General features: G+C 55.2%; 6 protein-coding genes across 6 annotated transcripts; 3 read left to right on the top strand and 3 right to left on the bottom strand.

Moving 5' to 3' along the window:
• Window positions 1–24: 24 nt before the first annotated feature.
• Window positions 25–1,094, bottom strand: BO86DRAFT_386693 (ubiquitin-like protein HUB1). Its single transcript, XM_025671405.1, has one exon. The coding sequence runs from the start codon at window positions 894–896 to the stop codon at window positions 96–98; it is 801 nt and encodes a 266-aa protein (XP_025530431.1). The 5' UTR covers window positions 897–1,094; the 3' UTR covers window positions 25–95.
• Window positions 1,095–1,338: 244 nt separating this feature from the next.
• BO86DRAFT_386692 (dienelactone hydrolase family protein) lies at window positions 1,339–2,554 on the bottom strand. Its single transcript, XM_025671404.1, has 5 exons — window positions 2,511–2,554; window positions 2,339–2,443; window positions 2,221–2,291; window positions 2,115–2,162; window positions 1,339–2,058 (listed from the first exon to the last, which is right to left on the bottom strand). Exons 2-5 carry the CDS (start codon window positions 2,365–2,367, stop codon window positions 1,451–1,453), a joined length of 756 nt encoding a protein of 251 aa, XP_025530430.1. The 5' UTR covers window positions 2,368–2,443; window positions 2,511–2,554; the 3' UTR covers window positions 1,339–1,450.
• A 935-nt stretch (window positions 2,555–3,489) lies between these two features.
• Window positions 3,490–5,304, top strand: BO86DRAFT_356087 (xenobiotic compound monooxygenase, DszA family; the record flags this gene model as incomplete). The annotated part of the gene is made up of 3 exons (XM_025669651.1): window positions 3,490–3,780; window positions 3,845–4,092; window positions 4,158–5,304. 3 exons carry the CDS (start codon window positions 3,490–3,492, stop codon window positions 5,122–5,124), a joined length of 1,506 nt encoding a protein of 501 aa, XP_025530429.1. The 3' UTR covers window positions 5,125–5,304.
• A 1,803-nt stretch (window positions 5,305–7,107) lies between these two features.
• On the bottom strand, window positions 7,108–8,904 carry BO86DRAFT_396788 (uncharacterized protein; the record flags this gene model as incomplete). The annotated part of the gene is made up of 5 exons (XM_025673431.1): window positions 7,108–7,381; window positions 7,456–7,784; window positions 7,844–8,191; window positions 8,277–8,516; window positions 8,809–8,904. The coding sequence occupies 5 exons, from the start codon at window positions 8,902–8,904 to the stop codon at window positions 7,108–7,110; spliced, it is 1,287 nt and encodes a 428-aa protein (XP_025530428.1).
• A 7,647-nt stretch (window positions 8,905–16,551) lies between these two features.
• BO86DRAFT_306582 (putative C2H2 finger domain protein) lies at window positions 16,552–17,834 on the top strand (the record flags this gene model as incomplete). Its single annotated transcript, XM_025667703.1, has 2 exons — window positions 16,552–17,664; window positions 17,724–17,834. 2 exons carry the CDS (start codon window positions 16,552–16,554, stop codon window positions 17,832–17,834), a joined length of 1,224 nt encoding a protein of 407 aa, XP_025530427.1.
• Window positions 17,835–18,434: 600 nt separating this feature from the next.
• On the top strand, window positions 18,435–18,965 carry BO86DRAFT_396786 (uncharacterized protein; the record flags this gene model as incomplete). The annotated part of the gene is made up of 1 exon (XM_025673430.1): window positions 18,435–18,965. A coding segment is annotated over one exon (531 nt), but the record flags the coding sequence as incomplete, so codon positions are not given.
• Window positions 18,966–19,012: the final 47 nt, after the last annotated feature.

The raw sequence follows: 19,012 nt of genomic DNA, 5'->3' as shown, positions 1-19,012 counted from the left end.
ACGCAGGCGATCCTGACCCCCGAAACACATCAGATTATCCTCTAGCCTGTCTGTCCACCACCGAGAACCAATATACGATACAACCAACAACTGAACTAATCCCCCGTCCCAATCTCCAAATCCAACTGCACCCCATTCGTAATCCCATAATCCCCCAGACTGATGAAATCCTTGAACGGCCGCTCCCCCTGCCGCTTCAGCAGAATCTCGCGCGGCGCCCGGCCAATCTGCGCCGCCACCAGCGTCTTCAGATCCCCCACCGTATCCGACGGCAAGCAGGGCACCGTGGCCTTCGTGCCCAGCCGGTCATTCACATGCACCAGGATCATGGGCTCGGAGGGAATGGCCGGCCGCTTCTTCTTCTTCTTCTCCTTCTTCTCTTTCGGTAGGGAGTTGTCGGTGGAGGTCGCAGTGGGGTTTTCGGGTCGGTCGCGGGCGCGGGGGTTGTAGCTCTCGCGGTCGCGGTCACGGGTCCGGTCGTCCCTATCTCGATCTCGGGGCTGGTAGCTGTCGCGGCGGTCGCGGTCGCGGTCGCGGGGGTAGTCCCTCTCTCGATCGCGGTAGCCGTAGCCCCGATCACGCTCACGATCGCGATCCCTCGCATCCCGTCCATCGTCTCGACTCGAGTACTCCCGTCGATCCCGGGGATCGTACTCCCGCCGCGGCGACCGCGCGCGGTACCCCCGATCCAGCCGTCGGGCGTCCTCGCCGCCGCCGCCCCCCTCGCGGTCCCGGTGCCCCCCGCGCTCGGGACGCTTCTCCTTCCATCGGAAGCCGCCGGTGGAGGATTTCTTGGGCTGGCGGGGTGGGGAGCGAGAGCGGGAGCGGGAGCGGTGGGAGGTGGACTCTAGTGGTGGTGGTGGTGGTGGTGGTGGTGGTGGTGGGGAGTCGGGCATTTTGTGATCGCCTTTTGGGGGAAAGGTAGTGTGTGTGGTGTTCGGTGTGTGGGTGTGGTGCGGCCTGGCACCGACGTGGACTTAGTCCAGTCTGCGCTGTTGTTTTTGACAAGGTCTGGAGGTCGGATGCTTGGTGGTGGGGTGTGGTTTGGTGTTTTGTGGTTGGTGGTTGGTGATGGGATAGAAGATAGTAGAAGATAGAACTGCGAGCGGCCAGCCTGGAGCTGAGGAACGAGCTGAATGATGGATCTTGAATGAATAGCTTGGGCGGTGAGATGGGATGGAAAGGCGGTTGGTTGGGTGGCTGGGCGGGGACTACAACGGGTGGGCAGAACGTGACCGCTTACTTCAATAAGCTTCGAGCTGCATACCCTTTTTGGAAGAGCGGATGAATATGAATCACGGATGTGATATTGTACAATTCAATGATGATAGAAAGTGTCTCGATTGCTCAACAATCACACTAACTTTTCCCTCCCACTGAGGTCATTCTGTCCAGAACATGACACATCAAACGAGTACAATCACTAACTAGCATGCCGAGTGGGAACTCATCAAGCATACTTCTCCAGGAACCCCAGCGCCGTCTTATACCCGCGCTCATACTCCTTCTTGACCTCCTCATCCTCCAGGTTCGACCGCGCCGCCATCCACCCGTGGATCTGCGTGGGGAACGTCTCCACATAGCCCGGTTGGCCCAGATTCTGGCCAAACTTGTCCACGTCCTCGGGCTTCTCGTCCTTGGACGCCAGCACCGCCATCGGCACGGTCACCTTCTTGGCGTCCTCGGGGTCCAGCATGGCCGGGTGGCACTGCACCGCCGCCTTGAAGAGCGAGTTCTCCTGGCCCGTCGCCAGCGTCGCGATCTTGCCGCCCCAGCAGTACCCCAGAATCGACCACGACTCGAAGTTTCCGCCAGAGGCGAGGTTGTTGGCGTCGGAGACGATCCCCGGGATCTTGGGGAGGTTGTTGGGCGGCGCGGCTTTGGTCTGGAAGAAGTGGCCCAGCTTCTGCTTGTGGTCGTCGGTCTGCGGCGGGAACCAGGTGATGTGGGCGGGCGCGCCTTCGAAGAAATCCGGGATGAACACCCGGTACTTCTGGGTACCGGAGTGCGCGAGGATGTCGGCGCCTTGCAGGGTTTGGTCGAAGAAGCCGAAGATGTCTGTGTCCGGTGATTAGATGTAGGGGGGGAAGAGATGATGGCTGTCCAGTACTGACCGTAGATGACGAGGATGGCCTTGGAGGCGGATTCGGGTCCGGTGACATCTGCTGGGCATTAGCTGGGCTGCCCGGAGAGGAGCGGGAAAGCTGGGGGGGTACGGACAGGTCTTCAGGCCGCCGATGGTCTTGTATTCGCCCTTGGGCTGGTAGCCTTTGGCGACAACGGGGGGGATCCTGGTTTGTCAGTTGGTGCAGTCGGTCTGAAGAGCTGCAATACTCACGAGCAGCAGGCCTTGTTGACTCCCGACATGGCGGCGGTGGAGCAATGGAATGTACGTAGAGGATGGTAGCTGGTTGTGGGGTGACTGGTCAGAGAGGAGATGGACCTTCGTAGAGAGTGGGTTAGAAGCTGTCTGGTGAACATGTTAGAGGAGCGGTTAGTGGAAGACGCACTGGTTGAGGCAGTAAACGTAAAGTTGTAGAGGCTGCAGTTGGGATGAAAGGAAGAATGGAGGGAGCGAGCAGCAGGGGTGCAGCAGAGCAAGCGAAATGAGGGGATTCCCCGCCGACGTCATCCGACTTCCCCACCTGTCCGGTTTCGCCCGTCAAAGATCTTCAGTCTCGATGTTTGGTACGGGCTATACGAGGGTGTATACGAGTTCAAGTAACTGTTCTTGATGCAGTGGAGAAATCTAGTGTGAGAAGTGTCCAGCACATTCGGAGTGTTAAGTCCGTGAGAATGCCACACAGTACTTGATTGTTTAGCTAAGATGAGGGCGAAGGTGATCAGTACAAGTCCATATCATCAACTACCAGTCGGAGTGTCTAGATGTAGTACATCAATAATTGATTGCGTGCCTTGGGGTCAGACTTGAGACTATATGTTGATCATGCATCTCTTTCTCAAGTCCCATGTCTGTCTGGCATAAGCTATATACCATGCCGCACCGAGTCCAACTATGGTAACTCTCGAGCCATGCATGGACAGACCAAGACTGTATTTAATCAATCAGGAATTGCCTACACTTCTAGACATGTTTACTTTTGTTTCTTAATGATATTAGACTATACAGCTTGAGCATCCAGGACATAATTATAGCCCAAGCATCCCTCTCGACCGATAGATAACCCCAGCACGCCATAACCCCGTCTCCTCGCGACACCAGCTAATCCAGTATGCGTTATCTCGGAGCTACTCCGTTCTTCAACCCTTATGATATTCTCTGCGGAGAGAGAACCGGTGCCAAAGCAATAAGCCACGAGGAGCATCCACGACGATGTCACGCAATGCGATCGAATGATGGCGCGTGAGGGGTATGGTATGCCCATCGCTGCAAATCGACACTGTATAGCTATATATGAACGTACCTATCCCTTGAACCATACATAAGCGAACCCTGAAAAGCACAAGCAGAGCAAAGCAGCCACCACCATGTCTTCCACCGAAGCGACCCCCGATGCGCCCAAAAAGCAGATCCTGCTGAACGCGTTCGACATGTCCACCGTCGGCCACCTGTCGCCCGGGCAGTGGAAGAACCCCACGGACCGGTCGGGGACGAAGCGCACGCTGAAGTATTGGACGGACCTGGCCCAGTTGCTGGAGCGCGGGGGCATCACGGCCTTGTTCCTGGCGGATACCTATGGGGGGTATGATACGTACGAGGGGAGTCTGGACGAATGTATCCGACGGGCGGCGCAGTGGCCGATGACGGATCCGACGATTGTACGTCAACCCAGTGCACATCTTCTGCTCGATGGATATCCTGAATGCTAACCAGCCCTGACAGCCCATCTCCGCCATGGCGGCGGTGACCAAGAACCTCGCCTTCGGCATCACGGCCTCCACCTCCTTCGAGCCGCCCTTCCTCCTCGCGAAGCGCTTCTCCACCCTGGACCACTTGACCAACGGGCGCATCGGCTGGAACATCGTGACCTCGTGGAAGAAAGCGGCCTTCAAGGCCATCGGGATCGACACGCCCATCGAGCACGACGAGCGCTACGCCCAGGCCGACGAGTACCTGCGCGTGCTATACAAGTAACCCTCCCCGGCCAGTAACACGCCCACCCCCGCCCCCACCCCTACTGACTCCCCGTGCATAGACTCTGGGAATCCTCCTGGTCCCCGACCGCGCTATCCCCCAACCCGGCGGAAGACAGCTACATCGACCCGACGCAAGTGCGCACCATCCACCACCAGGGCAAATACTTCCAGCTGTCGACGCGACACATCGTGGACCCGTCCCCGCAGCGCACGCCCTTCCTCTTCCAGGCGGGCACCTCGACGGCGGGCTCGCAGTTCGCCGCCACGCACGCGGAGGCCATCTTCGTGTCGGCGCACGCGCCCAGCGTCCTGCGCCCGAAGATCGCGGCCATCCGCGCGCAGGCCGCGGCGCAGGGGCGCGACCCCGCGTCCCTCAAGTTCTTCGGGACGTTCACGCCGATCCTCGGGCGCACGGAGGCCGAGGCCCGGGCCAAGCTGGCCGAGGCGCAGCGGTACGCGTCGACGGTCGGCGGGCTGGTGCTGTTCAGCGGGTGGACCGGGGTGGACATCTCGAAGATCCCGATCGATCAGGACATCACGGCCGCGGACAGCACGGAGGCGCACAAGGTGCGCAGCATGCTGGATGCGTTCACGACGACCAGCCCCGAGGTGCCGCGGTGGACGCCGCGGGTCGTGGCCCAGAAGGCCGCCATCGGCGGGTTGGGCCCCGTCGCCGTCGGGGATCCCGGTCAGGTGGCGGATGAGATGGAGCGCTGGGTGCGCGAGGCCGATCTCGATGGCTTCAATGTCGCGTATGTCACGACGCCGGGCACGTTCGAGGATGTCGTCGAGTTGTTGGTGCCCGAGCTGCGGCGGCGCGGGCTGTATCCGGATTCTCCGGTGGAACAGGAAGGGGTGACGATGCGGGAGAAGGTGTATGGGGTCGGGCAGAGGGAGTTACGCGAGGATCATCCGGGGAGTCGGTATAAGTACCATGTTTATGTTGAGGATGGAGATGGGGATGGGGATGAGGATAAGGAAGGGGAGGGGAGGGAGGGGGAAAAGCAGCAGCAGCAGCAGCAGTAAGTGACGGGTGAGTGCAGTCGCTACTGCTACTGTGCGGAGTACGGATACTGCTCCGTGTATCTGGGTAAAGCAAAGACAATGTAGATGCTGTTCACATGTTATGACCCAAGAACTATAGCCTCAAGAAACTATAACCACAACACAAATAGACCACTTAGGTTAGTAAGTAGTAGTCTTCCGTGGTAAGGTCAATCAAATCCCTGATTTCTGCACCACGCCCATAGTACTGTCCAGTATACAGTAGTTATAGTTACACCCCGGAACCATCGCCAGATAAGCTACACACCGCACTGCGCCACGGCGAACGCCGCCTGGCACCATTCCCGTCAGCCCCCCAGAAAAAACAAAACCAAAGCAAACCGAACCAAACAAAACAAAAACAAAAAGAGAAAGAAAAAGAAAGCCTTTTTTCCCTTTGGTCAGCCGCCTGCATCAATGCAACAATGCATCTTGTCTGTCCTGTCCCCCCACCTGGCAGCTCTTGCTGTTTTCCCTCTACGGAGCGGAGGTTCCCCATCCCCACTACGGTCTGGACCGGTCTAGGTCGTTCTTCCCTACCGATGCTGGCGATGCGATGCGCTGCAGTCCAGACATTCCTGTCATGTGATGGGTTTGTTTTTTCTTTTTTTTTTGTTTTTTCTTTTTTTTTTTATCTTCGGTTTTTCCACTTTCGGTTTTATTTTTGGGTTTCGCCCTACTCCGTACTCGCGTCGCCAACCCATGAGGAGGAGGAGGAGGAGGAGGAGAAGGAGGAGGACTGTTGAGGGATTTCCCAGCGAGCGGGCATAATTGCGGTCGGTCACTGGGGTTTTTGTGGTCTGGGGGTTAAGGAGTAGATCTATTCCTCCGTGGGTTCACGTTTATTTTTATTTCGGACTGGGAACGACTCGTAACTACTATCCAGTCGGTAAAGTACTCCGTAGTAGTCTAGTAGTAGTAATGTCAGGTGAGTCAAGTTTAGCCGAGTTTGAGGATTTTGGTTTGGGGTGGGGAAGGGGAGGAGAGGGTCGAAAGGATCAATACCATTCTTTTCATTGAATACGGTAACCTTGACTTACGTGCTGGGCCTGTATGATAACTTGGGGGCAGGCAGGTAGGTCACACGGACAGTCCAGAAAGAGCTCTGCAGCAGCAGCAGCAGCAGCAGCAACTACGGGCGATACGGTACTGTACTGTACCTCCCTCCCCGGAAAAAAACTCTAGTTTAGTGGTCCGGCTGGGGTGCCTACCAGGCGGGAAGGTTGCATACTGGTAACTTACTCCGTACTCCGTATACAATTGCAGAACAATGAAGGATAGTACAGTACTATTTATCTATCCTATGCAAACTTATTCAACGCAAAGCAAAGCACATCAAATACCTTGAGTATAGTGCCCGACTGCTCAAGAACCCGATCAATCCCATCTCCCGGTGATCCAGTTAGCCCCTCTGCTTGCTGGGTGCGTCGTGCTTTGGAGATGCAGGCTTACCGGCACGGACTCATCTTACTCCTCTTCCTGTGATATATATAAACTAATCACCACAGACACCCCCGCATTGAAAAAATGAACATGGTGGGGAAAGAAAAAGGTGTTCGTCTGTCCTGTACGATATCTACATAGAAGAATCAGTGACAAATATACTGGCATCATGATACATAAAAGAATGCGTTCTCCGCCAGAACGAAGGTAATAACCTCGCTCCGATCGGAGGCGTCGACGACGCGGACATTTCAAAAATCTTCGGAGAAGACAACGTGATACAGATGACCACGATATTCTAGAACAGAGAAAGGGAAAGAATTAGCCCGGGGGCTGAGGATATCGGAGGATGCACGGATGATGTTTACCTGGGTAGCTTTTCTGTGGTTGCGTTCGGGTGAATTTCAGAACGATATATTCCTGGATCAGCTCCTCCCTCAGCATGGGGAAATACTGGCCCCTTTTCTTGAATCGTTGCATATGCTGCCGGATCCGGTCGCCGCTTCGAAGCAGTTCGACTCCTCACTGCTTCTGGGGCACCAGAAAATCAATCCGCCCGCTCCGGAGCCCCGTCTTGATCAGATACTCCGGGGAAACGGTGATTTGGCTTTCGATCAGCAGGGGAAAGAGGCAGCGGTAGAACTCCTTCTGACACAGGTCTTCAATCGGCATCGCAGGGGGGTTCGAGAGCTGGTCGGGATGGACTCTGCGTATTGCGTCGACCGCCATCTCGAGGGGGGACTGATAGACTAGTTCTTTTCGGGGATTGCTAGGCTTGAAGAGGAACTGGCAGTACCTACAGCCCGCAACTACTTGATTAGCCTAGCAAAATCGGGCATACTCTTGAGTTGTCGACAGAAGTAACGTTACCAACGATGCACTTGGGTGGGAAACATGTAGTATGTATCTCCTCCCTCCGGATGCTCGGCATGGAGCCATCCGTTTCTCCAGATATCTTCGAGCGCCGTCTCGTCATCCGAGTCGCTGGGAAAGCTCGAACGGCTAGTTCCGTTGCACGCAATCGCATGCTTGAAAACCGTCGCATAAGCGGGGTTCTGCATCACCTTCTGTTTCGGTAAGCCTCGAGAGAAGATGGTGGTCCGGATATGCTCGAAGAACAGCTGACCATCACTGAAAAGCCCGTCGCATGCGGTTTTCCAGTCGAGGGGGCGACGGCTCTGGATTGGCTTTTGGAGCTTCTATTATTCATGACTGGTCAGCCAGTCATGCAGGCCCTTCCCCCACCAGCTCGCAGGACATGTATAAGGGATGTGAATGACCCAGCATGCCCGCCACTGGCCAGGAACAGTCCGTGTCCCAATTCCTCCGTCAAAAGCTTCTCACCATTGGGGAGCACGGTGGGCAGAAACTGCGGAAGGATATCGTTGGCTTCGCTTTCCTCGAGCAGCAAGCCAATGGGCTTCCACTCTGGGTCTCTCGCTTCCGACCGAAGTGATATCTGCTGGTGCGGAAGGAAGGAGGCCATCGGGGTCTTGAAATACTTCTCCGGCCGATGGCCGTCGTCTTCGGCCGTGCCGTAGCAGGTGAACAGGACGATCTTCGCCGCGTCGCCGGGCCCGCAGGATATGAAGAGAGCACTCCATAGCTGCTTGTCCCAGTATGAATTCGTGTGCCTCGTCCACCAAGATGTAACACGGATGATTTCGGAGCGAACGTCCGGGGACCCCAACCAGTGCTTTCAGATAAAGGGTCCAGCCGCCGGCTTTCTCCACCCGGGCCTCTTCCCAGCCGTCGAGGATATAGATCGGCGTGGTCGGGTGACGCACGAGCAACTCGTTGGCGACAAGATTCATCATCGTGGTCTTCCCGGAGGCTGGGGTCCCGTTCACTCGAATCAGGCAGTAGCGGTCCAGGCGAGCGATCAGTTCATTGACAACGCGAGGTCGCTGAGCAGTCCACGTCGGGAAGCGCTGCAAAGAGAGTCGATCAACGGCAAGTTCCTTCCCCTTTACCAGAACGTGACGCACCTTGCGGCTCGGTTATCTGCGCTCCTGGAAGTCGAGAGCCGGACGAACCTGGTGATTGGGGGTGTATCAATCAGCGGTGGAAACCAAGGACATAGCCCAAAAGAACAAAACCGGGAAACGAACCGTAGCTATCGTGCTTGCTTAGGGGATGTGAACATATACCACACTGTGCTTTGCTGGGCAGGGAATCCAGATTGGATGTGCTTTCTCCGGAGATGCACTGGCAACGTCTCACTCCACAAGGTCCCATAGCAAGGAGTAATCTCTTGTCCACAGGCTCGACCGAAGCGGAGGAAGGCGGATCAGGGGATAGTTGGGATGAGCTCGCCATGATGATCGTTTGTCCTATGCTAGAGACTTATGAATCTGTGCTCGCCGTTGCGCTCTTAAGTCCAATCTCTGATCCTTGCCTATTCTCTTAGTGCTGCAAGCAGCCGTTGGTTGTGACTGACAAACGAAGGTGTTTCCGGGCACTAGTGGAAGGAAACTCATATACAGTGAGCAGAAGGTAGGTCTATTTGCAGCAGCAGCGGAACTGTTGATGCGGAAAGTCCTCTAAATCTCCAGTTCTCTTCATCTCACGTCACAAGTATTTCACAGTTGAGTGATTCTCTTTGTTGACCAACGCGGAGGTGGCTGGCTGGGCTGGACAAAGAGCCGTCGGCCTGGGATAAACTTATCGAGTACAGTACAGTACAGTACATAGTAGCCACAATAGAAACCTGCCGAGTAAGAAGGCACCTCTTGTAGCTACAGTGGTGGGCTTTTCGCAAAGATACAGCGAAATAGCAAGAGATAGTAGTTAGTAGTGTACGGCATGTAGTACATGTCGTCTACAGGTAGAACAGAGCGCGCCAGTTTTGCTAGGGTTGTACTGTACGGAGCAGCCGAGGCGTGGACCACGAGATAGCAAGGTAGGTGACAATGAAGCCACTCACGCGACCCGTTCGGCTCCGATCAGAGACTAAACAAAGGGTTGGATGTATTCAGGCACGCCTCTGCCGCACGCTGCAGGCCGATCACCTGGGCTAGGCCTTAAGGTACTGCAATAAGCATCTGCTCTCGGTGCTGTGTACAGGACGGCATACAGTAAGCGAGGAGGGTGCATGTCGGGCAGCCGGACTCCTTTTTCTGCCTGTCGCTCTTGATCTGCGGTATGGGCTATCGTACGAGTCTTATCTGTCACTTTGCGACATGAGAAGTCTAGCCCCTGAGCTAGAAACGGAGATGCGCTGGATTGCAGTGGGAAAGGAAAGGGGATGTAAGGTGGTTAGGCTGGAGGAATGTGGTGTAGGGGGTGCTGGTTCCGGTAGGGATCGGATATGCAATCTGGGGACGATGGGCAGGAAGGAGAGAAAGAGTGCGTCTAGTCTATCAATGGCATCGAGCCAAGACAAACAATCCAGCAGCAGCGGCACCAACGATCCTCAAGTTATTCCGACCCGTTGACCGTTCTCCACGGTCGGAAGGCGTGCCTGTCAATCCGTGGTGGCCAGCACGGGTGGCAGAGGGGTCCTTCAGGGACCTAACCTGCACAGACGGGGGGGGAGGGATAGTAAGATCCTCGAATGGCAATCCGCCATGGGAGGAAGATTAGACCGTTGTCTCCGATCGGAATTGAGTGGAAAGGCTACTACTTACTTCCTGCCAGGTGTTGTTGGTGGTGGTGTAATCCTAACAGTAATTCCGGTGGCGAGGAGATCATTCGTGCTCCGGTCCTGTCATGTTTGCCTCAAGTCGGGAGTGCAATGGAGGGTGGAAGGGACCTTTGTCAGCCAACCAGCATGGCCCAAACCATGCTCAGGTGCAGGGGGTGGGAGAAATGCTGGGGAAACACATGCCAATGTGGAGTGCAGGAGAGGAGGCGATGAGCCTCGGACAGGCATCTGCGATCTTGCACTGCAGTGGGTGCAGTGGGTGCAGTGGGGTGGGGGGGGAGAAGAGAGGGGAAGTGATGATAGTAGTGGTGATGGATGCAGTAACTTAGAGGTTGTTGGTGATACTATAGCACGGTACTGTACACAAGGGTGGCGGTAATGGGACCGCGGACGCGAACCCTCCACCAATACCCGACAGCCTGGTCACTGCCCGCGCCTCCCGTCGGTAGAGGCCAACTGGTGGTGGTGGTGGTGGTGGTGGTGGTGGTGGTGCACCGTTAGCTGGCTTGTGACTTGCGCGAGTTATAGTAAGTTAACTCAATTAAAGTTAGCCCTCCGTTCGGTCTGCTACGGCGGGCACTCCGGGGGGAATCAGCCACACTGAACTATCTACGGAGTAAATTATTGCTTGTTGATGGGACAAAGACGCAGTGGACAAGATGGCAAAGCAGCTAAGCCTACTTTAGACTGGATCCAATGCAGCCAAACCGCGGGCCTGCCCGGCCAATAGTGGCTACTGCAGCATATCCCAGATTCCCAAGGGGGTGGCTCGAAATCCACCGGGGTCTGGGCCGATGCCTCTGTCCGTCACTGCTCTCAGGCATTTCCCCTTCTCCCCCCCTTTCGCAAGCGACAAGAAAAGTGGGAACGATTGATAAGGATAGTTACTCAGTCGTCAGTTCCGGTTAGTGCGATTTGCGAAAATAACGAGCGGACCCGACACCAGCCATCAGTCTAAAGAAGCTTAGGGAAGGGCAAAGAATAAAAGACACGAAGAACGGCGGACAACAACATAATGGGGAAAGGGGGGCGGGGGAGGGAGAGGAACAATCATTGAAGACCAGAATAGCGACATCCTGGATATCCACTGGACATCTCGGTTGAATCGTAGATTCCACTTGGGAGATGGTGCTAGACGAGCCAATTACCTGTGGAAAACAGCTGCAAGATGACCAGGCGGGAAAGTCTCGGCTTGTGTGGGCTGCAGCAGTTGACCGGCATTAGACCTGATCAGGGTTAGAACTGGCTCTGACGCCGACGCCCGAGGTGAGAATTGCGCTAGTATGACCAGTTATGGCCAGTACTATTGCTGTCACATTGCTGTATTGCTGTATGGTTCAGCGTATGGCTGTATGCGAAAACACGAGCCACCCACCAATCGCCACCACCATCTGGTCTCTCCCCCCCCCAATCTCCACCCCAGCTCATCCATGGTCCAGGATCCGAGCAACTTCACTGCTCGTCCCCTGCCAGTCGCTTCGATCTGCCCTACTCTTTCCCCCCCCCCACCTGCCTCTCTACCTAGTAGACTATATTTCAGCGGACGCGTGCAGATGCAATGACCGTATCCCCAATCAAGAACCGAGGGGCCCTATGTTATTGGCCTTAATTAAAGAGGGTTCTGCATGCTGCATCCCAAAGGAGGTGCTGCTGATGATGCTGCTGCTTCAGAAGGATGGTGCAATGATTAATCTCTGGGAGGAATGAGAGGCAGCGAATTGGAATCTCACTTGCATCAAGTGGTCTGTTCACTCGCCCAACCAGGGTCGTGATTGTTCAATGGAAGCAGGGCACTTTGTTCTGTGAGCTTGGTGAGGGCAAGTGCCACTAACAGGTGACTGTGAGATGCCTGGAATGGATGGTGAGGGTTAGTCGAGTCGGTCGGTCGGTCGGCCGGTCGGTCGCGGAAGAGCTCGGGGCTAGCACTGGAATGGGAGAGTCTCCCAGGCGGAGCAGGGACCGTTGTTTGCCTTGAACGGGGAATGAGGTTCTTTGTTCTGGTGGGTGTCCGTGCAGGCCCTGCTGGTGTCAGTTCAATCCTTCCTTACCTGGGGGTCGAAATATCATACATGCAGACATCAAGGGGGGAGGGAAGAGGAAAGATAGAGGGTGGAATCCATAATGATTGTTAACGCAGTCCATAAGGTTATACGAAGGTAGGTAGGTATAGTAATACATAATAGATACGGAGTATGAACATATCACAGCCATATTAATGATTCCACTGGATCGGAGTAGCCATCGAAGCTTCGATGGGGAGTGGATCGAGGAGGGTCTGTACCGTCGAAAAATCGTGTTTATTTTCCGGCGTGTCAACCCCCGACCGCTGACTAAGAAGGGAGACCGACCAGACACAGTCAGTCAGTCAGTCAGTCAGTCACAGTCCGATTTTCATCTGACTGGTAACTCCTCCTCCTCCTCCTCATCATCATCATCATTGATTGTTGCAAGGACCCCTTCTCCCCAATCGACTGAAACGATAATCCTTCAATCATCAATAGTCAATAATGATCCTGGAGTACTTACTCCGTAGCCAGAGTGACTCGCTCCGTCCCGCGTAAGACTCGGCAGCAGCAGCAGCAGCATGATCACCACCACACCGGCCCAGCATCTGTCATGCATTCCACGACGCAAGGAGCAGCAGATCGCTTGCTTGCCCCTTTTTCGTCGCGCCGAGTCCTCCAAAGCCAAGACCACTTTTTATCGTGATGATACGATCGATGCATCTGATTTGCGCCCGCGGGGTTTAATCGCGTTTCCGGTGACCACCACACTGGGGGAGGGGAGGGGGGAGGGGGAAACACCATTGCTCTCTACCTGGTTTAGTAGCCATCCCCGGTGTTTAGGAATCCTGGCTACGATTAGGATAGTGTCGGACAATCCCTCTGTTGGTCATGGGAGTGGTCGTCGGCGTCATGACAGTTGTAGTATCGTGGGGAAGGGGGTGGGTGCAAAGTGACGTGCAAGTCTCCTGTCCCCCTTCCTCCCTGGGAGATTCTGACTTCTGATCGATCGTCGTGGCCGCCCCCCTCCCCCTCCCCCTCTTCCCCGTCTGCTAAGCTTAAAGCCAAACTCCACCAAACAGGGAAACAGAACAGACCAGAGGGCTGATTCCTGCTGGGGTCGGGCTGGCCGATCGTCGAACTGCGCTCCACATGCCTATCTGACCAAGCTAAGGTGACAGGGAAGATACTCCAGTAGTGCCAATTCAATAAAAAGTAAGAATAGAACCAAAAGGCGAGCGAGAGAGAAAGGGTCTTTCATGAGGGGGAAAAAGTACTGGACCTTCCGGATAGGGTGATTATCATTCCAGCCATCCGCGTGCATAGGGAGCGAGCAGCAGTTGAAGATTCGAGGAAGTTGGTTGACTGACCTCCAGGCTGAGTAATTTACTTCCCGAGCCTGAAAAGGGGAGTGGTTACTTGAAGGGGCAATCACCTCAACACAGGTACGATCCTATGGTGTAGGTCGTACGTGAGTACTACGGACTACTAGGTAGGAAGTAGGGTTCTCCCATGAAGAGGGGAGTAGGGGGAGAGGGGGGAGGGGGGACGGGGGACGGGGGATGTAGAACCGGGTTTGAGATTCCTCGTCGCTGGTCCGGAATTATTTATTCTTATCATTCCTATTGTTTTGATCAAATTTGTGGAAATCTGTGCTTATGATTCTTAACAAACTCGGTCAGGACCACGCTGCAGAAGGGAGGTCTAGCCGATTCGATACTATTGAGTCGCTGGTTGCTGGTTGGGACAGAGTCAGTTTGAAGATAGAGATGATGCTGATGACAACGACTCTACAAGACCAAGTGATAGAGTAGTTGTTCGGGTCTACCCCTCCATCCCTGCGCAGTGTGGTGTGGAACAGAATCATGTGGTGGTCGGTTAGACTTAGCACTTCACTCAAGCGGAGGAAGAACAGGACCGAAGAACAAAAGAAATAAGGAAGACAGGAAGCTGGATGGGAATGGGAAGAGCCGAGAAGGTGGAAACCCTTTTTGGGCGTCTGGTCTGGTACCAGAGCCCTGTCAACCACGTTGCCGTTGATCAGTCGTCCTGGTCGTTTAGTGTCTTTAGTGTCTTTGGTGTCTTTAGTCTGTTTAGTCTGTTTAGTGAACTTTTAGTCTCCTTTTTTTCTCGGTTACTTTGGTTAGTCTGGGAAGGGAAAAAAAAAGGGTGGGTGGGGAAACGAGCATTGCGATCCATGGGCGATGGGTAAGACTGTCTGTCTGTCTGCCTGTCTGCCTGCCTGCCTGTTGGATGTTGCTGTTATTCTCTATCTGTATCTTACTGTTTTATTCTCTAACGCCCTCATTCTCTCTGTTTTACTCTTCAGAATAGTCTCAGTCAGACAGAGGGAAATAATCACAAAGAATGAATAGTTGGATTGTCGAGACATTGACTTGCTCACCTGGTCCAGATCCAGTCCCAGCCGTGCCAGACACCACCCGCTTACCTGTATCATACCGTACATACTGTACATACCGTACCGGACTGCAGGAGCAGTGATTCCCCAGATTAGGGGATGCAGCCCGACTTTCACTCGCTTCTTTCTCTATGGAGCGTACGGAGCACGGAGTACCCTAAACTAAATTATCCTTCGCTGCTGGTGAACTACTTACTGCTGCTGCTGCTGCTGCTGCTGCTGCTGCTGCAGTCCCATGGTTGATTGATATTCCTCTTCGGATTGTTTTCCTGTCCTCCTCTTCCTTCTCTTCCTCCATTTGTGTTTTGTGTTTACCTTTTCCTGGTCCAGGGGACTCCTGCTGCAGAAGTCGAATTCTCGCCCTGAAGAAACCGTCCATTGCAGAAGCATTCCAGCCTTTTCCTAATTTTTTTTCTTTGGGACTCCCTCGTCTAATATTCCTGACAGTCTAGCTGATTTAGGGTGGGTAATTTCTCCCTGGTAATATTTCGTGACCGGAGAACACCCCGAAAAAATACCATTGTTTTCCTTTCTGGGGCTATCTCTTTTGCTCTCTTCTGCTCTCTTTTGCGCTCGCACTCACTTACTCACTCTCTGTCTGTCTCTCTTCGTCTTGTCTGGTTTCTATTTTCCCTTTACTTGTTTATTCTTTTTCCCCTGTCATTTTTATTTTCTTTTTGAATTCGCTTTTTCGTTAATTCTTCTTTTTTGCTCCCCCTCCCCTCCCCTCCCTCCGTCTTCTCTCTTCCCTCTCTTTCTTTCCCCCCCCGCGCTGGCCAGACCCGGCTTTGGACTGGTCTGGATACGTCTTCATTCCCGGGTTGTTTGGGCCTGCGAAGGTCTCTGCCCGTCCCGACCAGCAATCAATCATTCATCGACTTTTTGCACCTTTGCTTTGGCTAGTCTACCCAGTCTACCTAGTCTACTAAAATCTTCACCCGTTCCCCGAATAAATAAAATCAAAAGAGGCCCCGGACCGGCCAGCCGCAGCACCGAATCATCATTTATCTCCACCTTCTTATCTTTTTCTACTACTGCTACTACTACTACTACTACTACTCCCTCTTCCACTGCACACACACTAACTACACAATACACACTGCACACTAACTGCATACTATTATTCCTCCCACTACTACTAATCATCCCATCTCACCACCTCACCATCCCACCACTTTTACCTTCTTCTCTACCGTCTTCCCACGCCACTCCCCCTCAAAACATCATCATTACCCATTTTGTGTGACTCTTACCATCATCAGCCTTTCCCTGCGCCTCGTTGACTCACCTCCACACTCGCACTTAGCCTTTCGTCATCCCACGGTACGTCAGTGTTGACCTGAGGGTCGCATCTAGCCGCATATCGCCTGCCTCGTCTATACCACGCCTCGGTCCGATCGGTCACTTCATCTGATCTTCAATCATACAGACCATGTGCGTGAGGGTCTAATCGTCACCTTTCCAAGAAGAAACTTGCTGGCGACTGGTTTGGTGCCTTGGTACGACCAAGAGACGGGTGGCTTGATTTGCCTTTATTCACGATTTGCTCCTTCTGGGATATGACTTCCAACTGAGCGCAAGTGGTTCACCAAGCATCGACTTGAGACCGTGCCGACCGTGACAACGGATTGATCGTGCGCGATCATTCTCATCCCGACTCCCCCGCGAGATCGCTTGTGGCGATCCCATCGCCCCTCCTGGATCCTCCGGATATCTCTGGAGGCCTCTCTGGCAGTCGATATTGGACTCTCGGAACCGAAAGCGTTGCTTTTCCCCAAGGACCTTTACCCTCGACTCTGACCAACGCCCCGTTGAACGTGGTCGACCTGTTCCCTTCTACCGGGTACCCTCGTGATTCCAGCGCCAACATGGCTGCCCTTGCTATTCCCGCCCCCGGCATGGGACCCTCTCTTGAAGCGCTGTCGGCTCCCCCGCCGTTGAACACCCGTCGTCCAGGCGCTCCCCCGCTGCCCAGCATGGAGCTCCCCAGCCGACAGTTCCCCGGAGCCTTGAAATACACTCAACTCCCCAACCCCTCGGCCCTCAATCCGAGTGTCAGCAACCTCTTGACCCCACCGGCGACGAGTCAACCGGGCGAATCCACCCCCGTCACGACGGCGCACCAGACGACCGCGGGGAATATTCCATCCGTACCAGCCACACCCGATCTGGGTCCGTTCTGGCCAACACAGAACTCATATGGCAGTGCGTCGGGCGCCGCGGCTGCACGCCCGTCGTGGGCGTCGAGTTTGAGCCCCTATGCGAGTCGCGACACCTTCTCGCCACCCGGAAATAACCCGATCAGTCGTAATACGGTCACATCGCCTACGGGCGCGGACGCGATACCGCAAGGGTACGAGATGAACCAGCTGCCGCCTTTCCAACAACCGATCCCTGTCACTGCCGCGCAACAGCCCCCACACGCGCTCACGCATGCCGTGTTATCGGCACAGCACGGCCTCCCTCCCGTGCCCTCTCCGCAGCCGCTCCCATCGAACGATCCTTACATGGTCAAGTCCTCGTCCGCGCCCGCCTATAGCACGGTCCAGCAGCTGGCCAGTCCGCCGGGAAGCTATTCCCCCTATGGCCCCACCGCCATGAGCATGCAACCCCCCGGCCGGGTCGCGTCAAACCCCCACCCTGCGCATCACCTGAACTACCAACGGCAGCCCTGGCCGTCATATACCCTCCCTGGGTCGAGCGGGCCGGTGTGGACGAACCTGCACGCCCCGAACACACAGATGTCCTTGACGGCGCCTAATACGATGATGCCCCACACGTTCAACAGTGGGTTCGAGGCGCAGATGCAGCGGATGTATGGCGGACACCTGCCGCCGCCGGGCCACGGAGGACCAGGCCCCGCCAACGACCGACCGTTCAAGTGCGATCAATGTCCCCAGAGCTTCAACCGCAACCATGACCTGAAACGACATAAGCGGATTCATCTGTCGGTCAAGCCTTTCCCTTGCAACCACTGCGACAAGAGTTTCTCCCGCAAGGATGCTCTCAAGGTATGCCCCTCCTTGACATTGCCTTTCTTCTACGATGTATCCTAACGAACGCTTTACAGCGACATATGCTAGTCAAAGGGTGCGGGAAGGGCGATTCCGAGTCGAACACGACGCGGCCGACGGTGAAGGAGGAGGATCGCAGCGACGACTCCCACGGCCAACCGGCTTAACGGGACCAGGGGGGAGCACCAACGGAGGGAGAAACATGCATGTTTACGGCGTTGTGAGAATTGTTTATAGTGTTAAGGCCGCAGCGGTTTCTGTCTGTCTTGTATCTAGTTTCATTGCGGGCCGGGGACTGGGACTGGGACTGGGACGGGATTTGTCTGTTGGGTTGGCATTCAGCGATGGGTTTTGTTCGTTGTGTGTATACGTATGTGGTATGTAAGTAGAGCGATTTTCTGTTGGGTTAGTTTCGGAGCGTTGGGACTTGTTGTTTGCATAGGATATGGAGATATGAGCTCTCATTTTGTGTCTTATGATTCCTTGCTCCGTTGGCGTGTGGAACACGGGCACCAGCATCGAGTGTGGTGGTGGTGGTGGTGGTGGTGGTGGTGGTGCGACTCGACTCGGCCCAAGTAGATCCGCATAGGTTTCTCCGTGACTTGGCTGTGCTGTGCTGTGCTGTGCATTGTATCCCAATGAATTGGAGTCGATCCTCTTTTCACTATATAACATACGCCCATTCTCTCTATCAGACCCAGACGCATACCCATACCAACACCAACACCATTACAAATATCCTCCAAATCCCAATCACATCATCAAAAATGCCCCTCCCAATCCCACCGTTCAGCATCCCCCTCCTCCTCCCCCTCCTCCTCCTCCTCCTCACCCCGACCCTCCTCCCGCAAGTCCACAGCCAATACATCTCCCCGATCCCCGCCCTCCCGCTGCCCACCAACACCCCCATCACCGCCACCTACCACGCCCCGACCCCCTTCCTCTCCGAGCTGTCCGCCCCGAAACTCTCCGCCGTCAACGCCAGCGCCTTCGAATGGTGGTACTTCGACGCCGTCGCCGCCCACAACCCCAACCTCTCCGCCGTGGTCACCTTCTTCACCAGCAGCCCCGCCGCGTTTCCCCTGGCGCCCCGCAACGGCAGCTCCGTCGTCTGGAGTTATGTCTATGTGAGTTTGCCGGATGCGCCGGCGGGTGAGGGGGGGGATCGGGATCGGGAGGGGGGTGGTAGCGGGGGGAATGGGGGGAGTGGCGGGAATGATCGCGACGAGAAGGGTGATCAGGAGGAGCCGGGGGACTTGGTGGGGAAGGGGTATCCGACGGCCGGGGATGGGCGCGTGGTGAGTGAGATGGGCGTCGCTGGGGAGGAGAGTGAGGGCATCGTGTT

This window comes from Aspergillus japonicus (assembly GCF_003184785.1).
Source record: "Aspergillus japonicus CBS 114.51 unplaced genomic scaffold BO86scaffold_8, whole genome shotgun sequence".
NCBI lineage: Eukaryota > Fungi > Ascomycota > Eurotiomycetes > Eurotiales > Aspergillaceae > Aspergillus > Aspergillus japonicus.
Note: the sequence above shows the minus strand (reverse complement) of the source record. Positions and strands in the feature narration are given on the sequence as shown.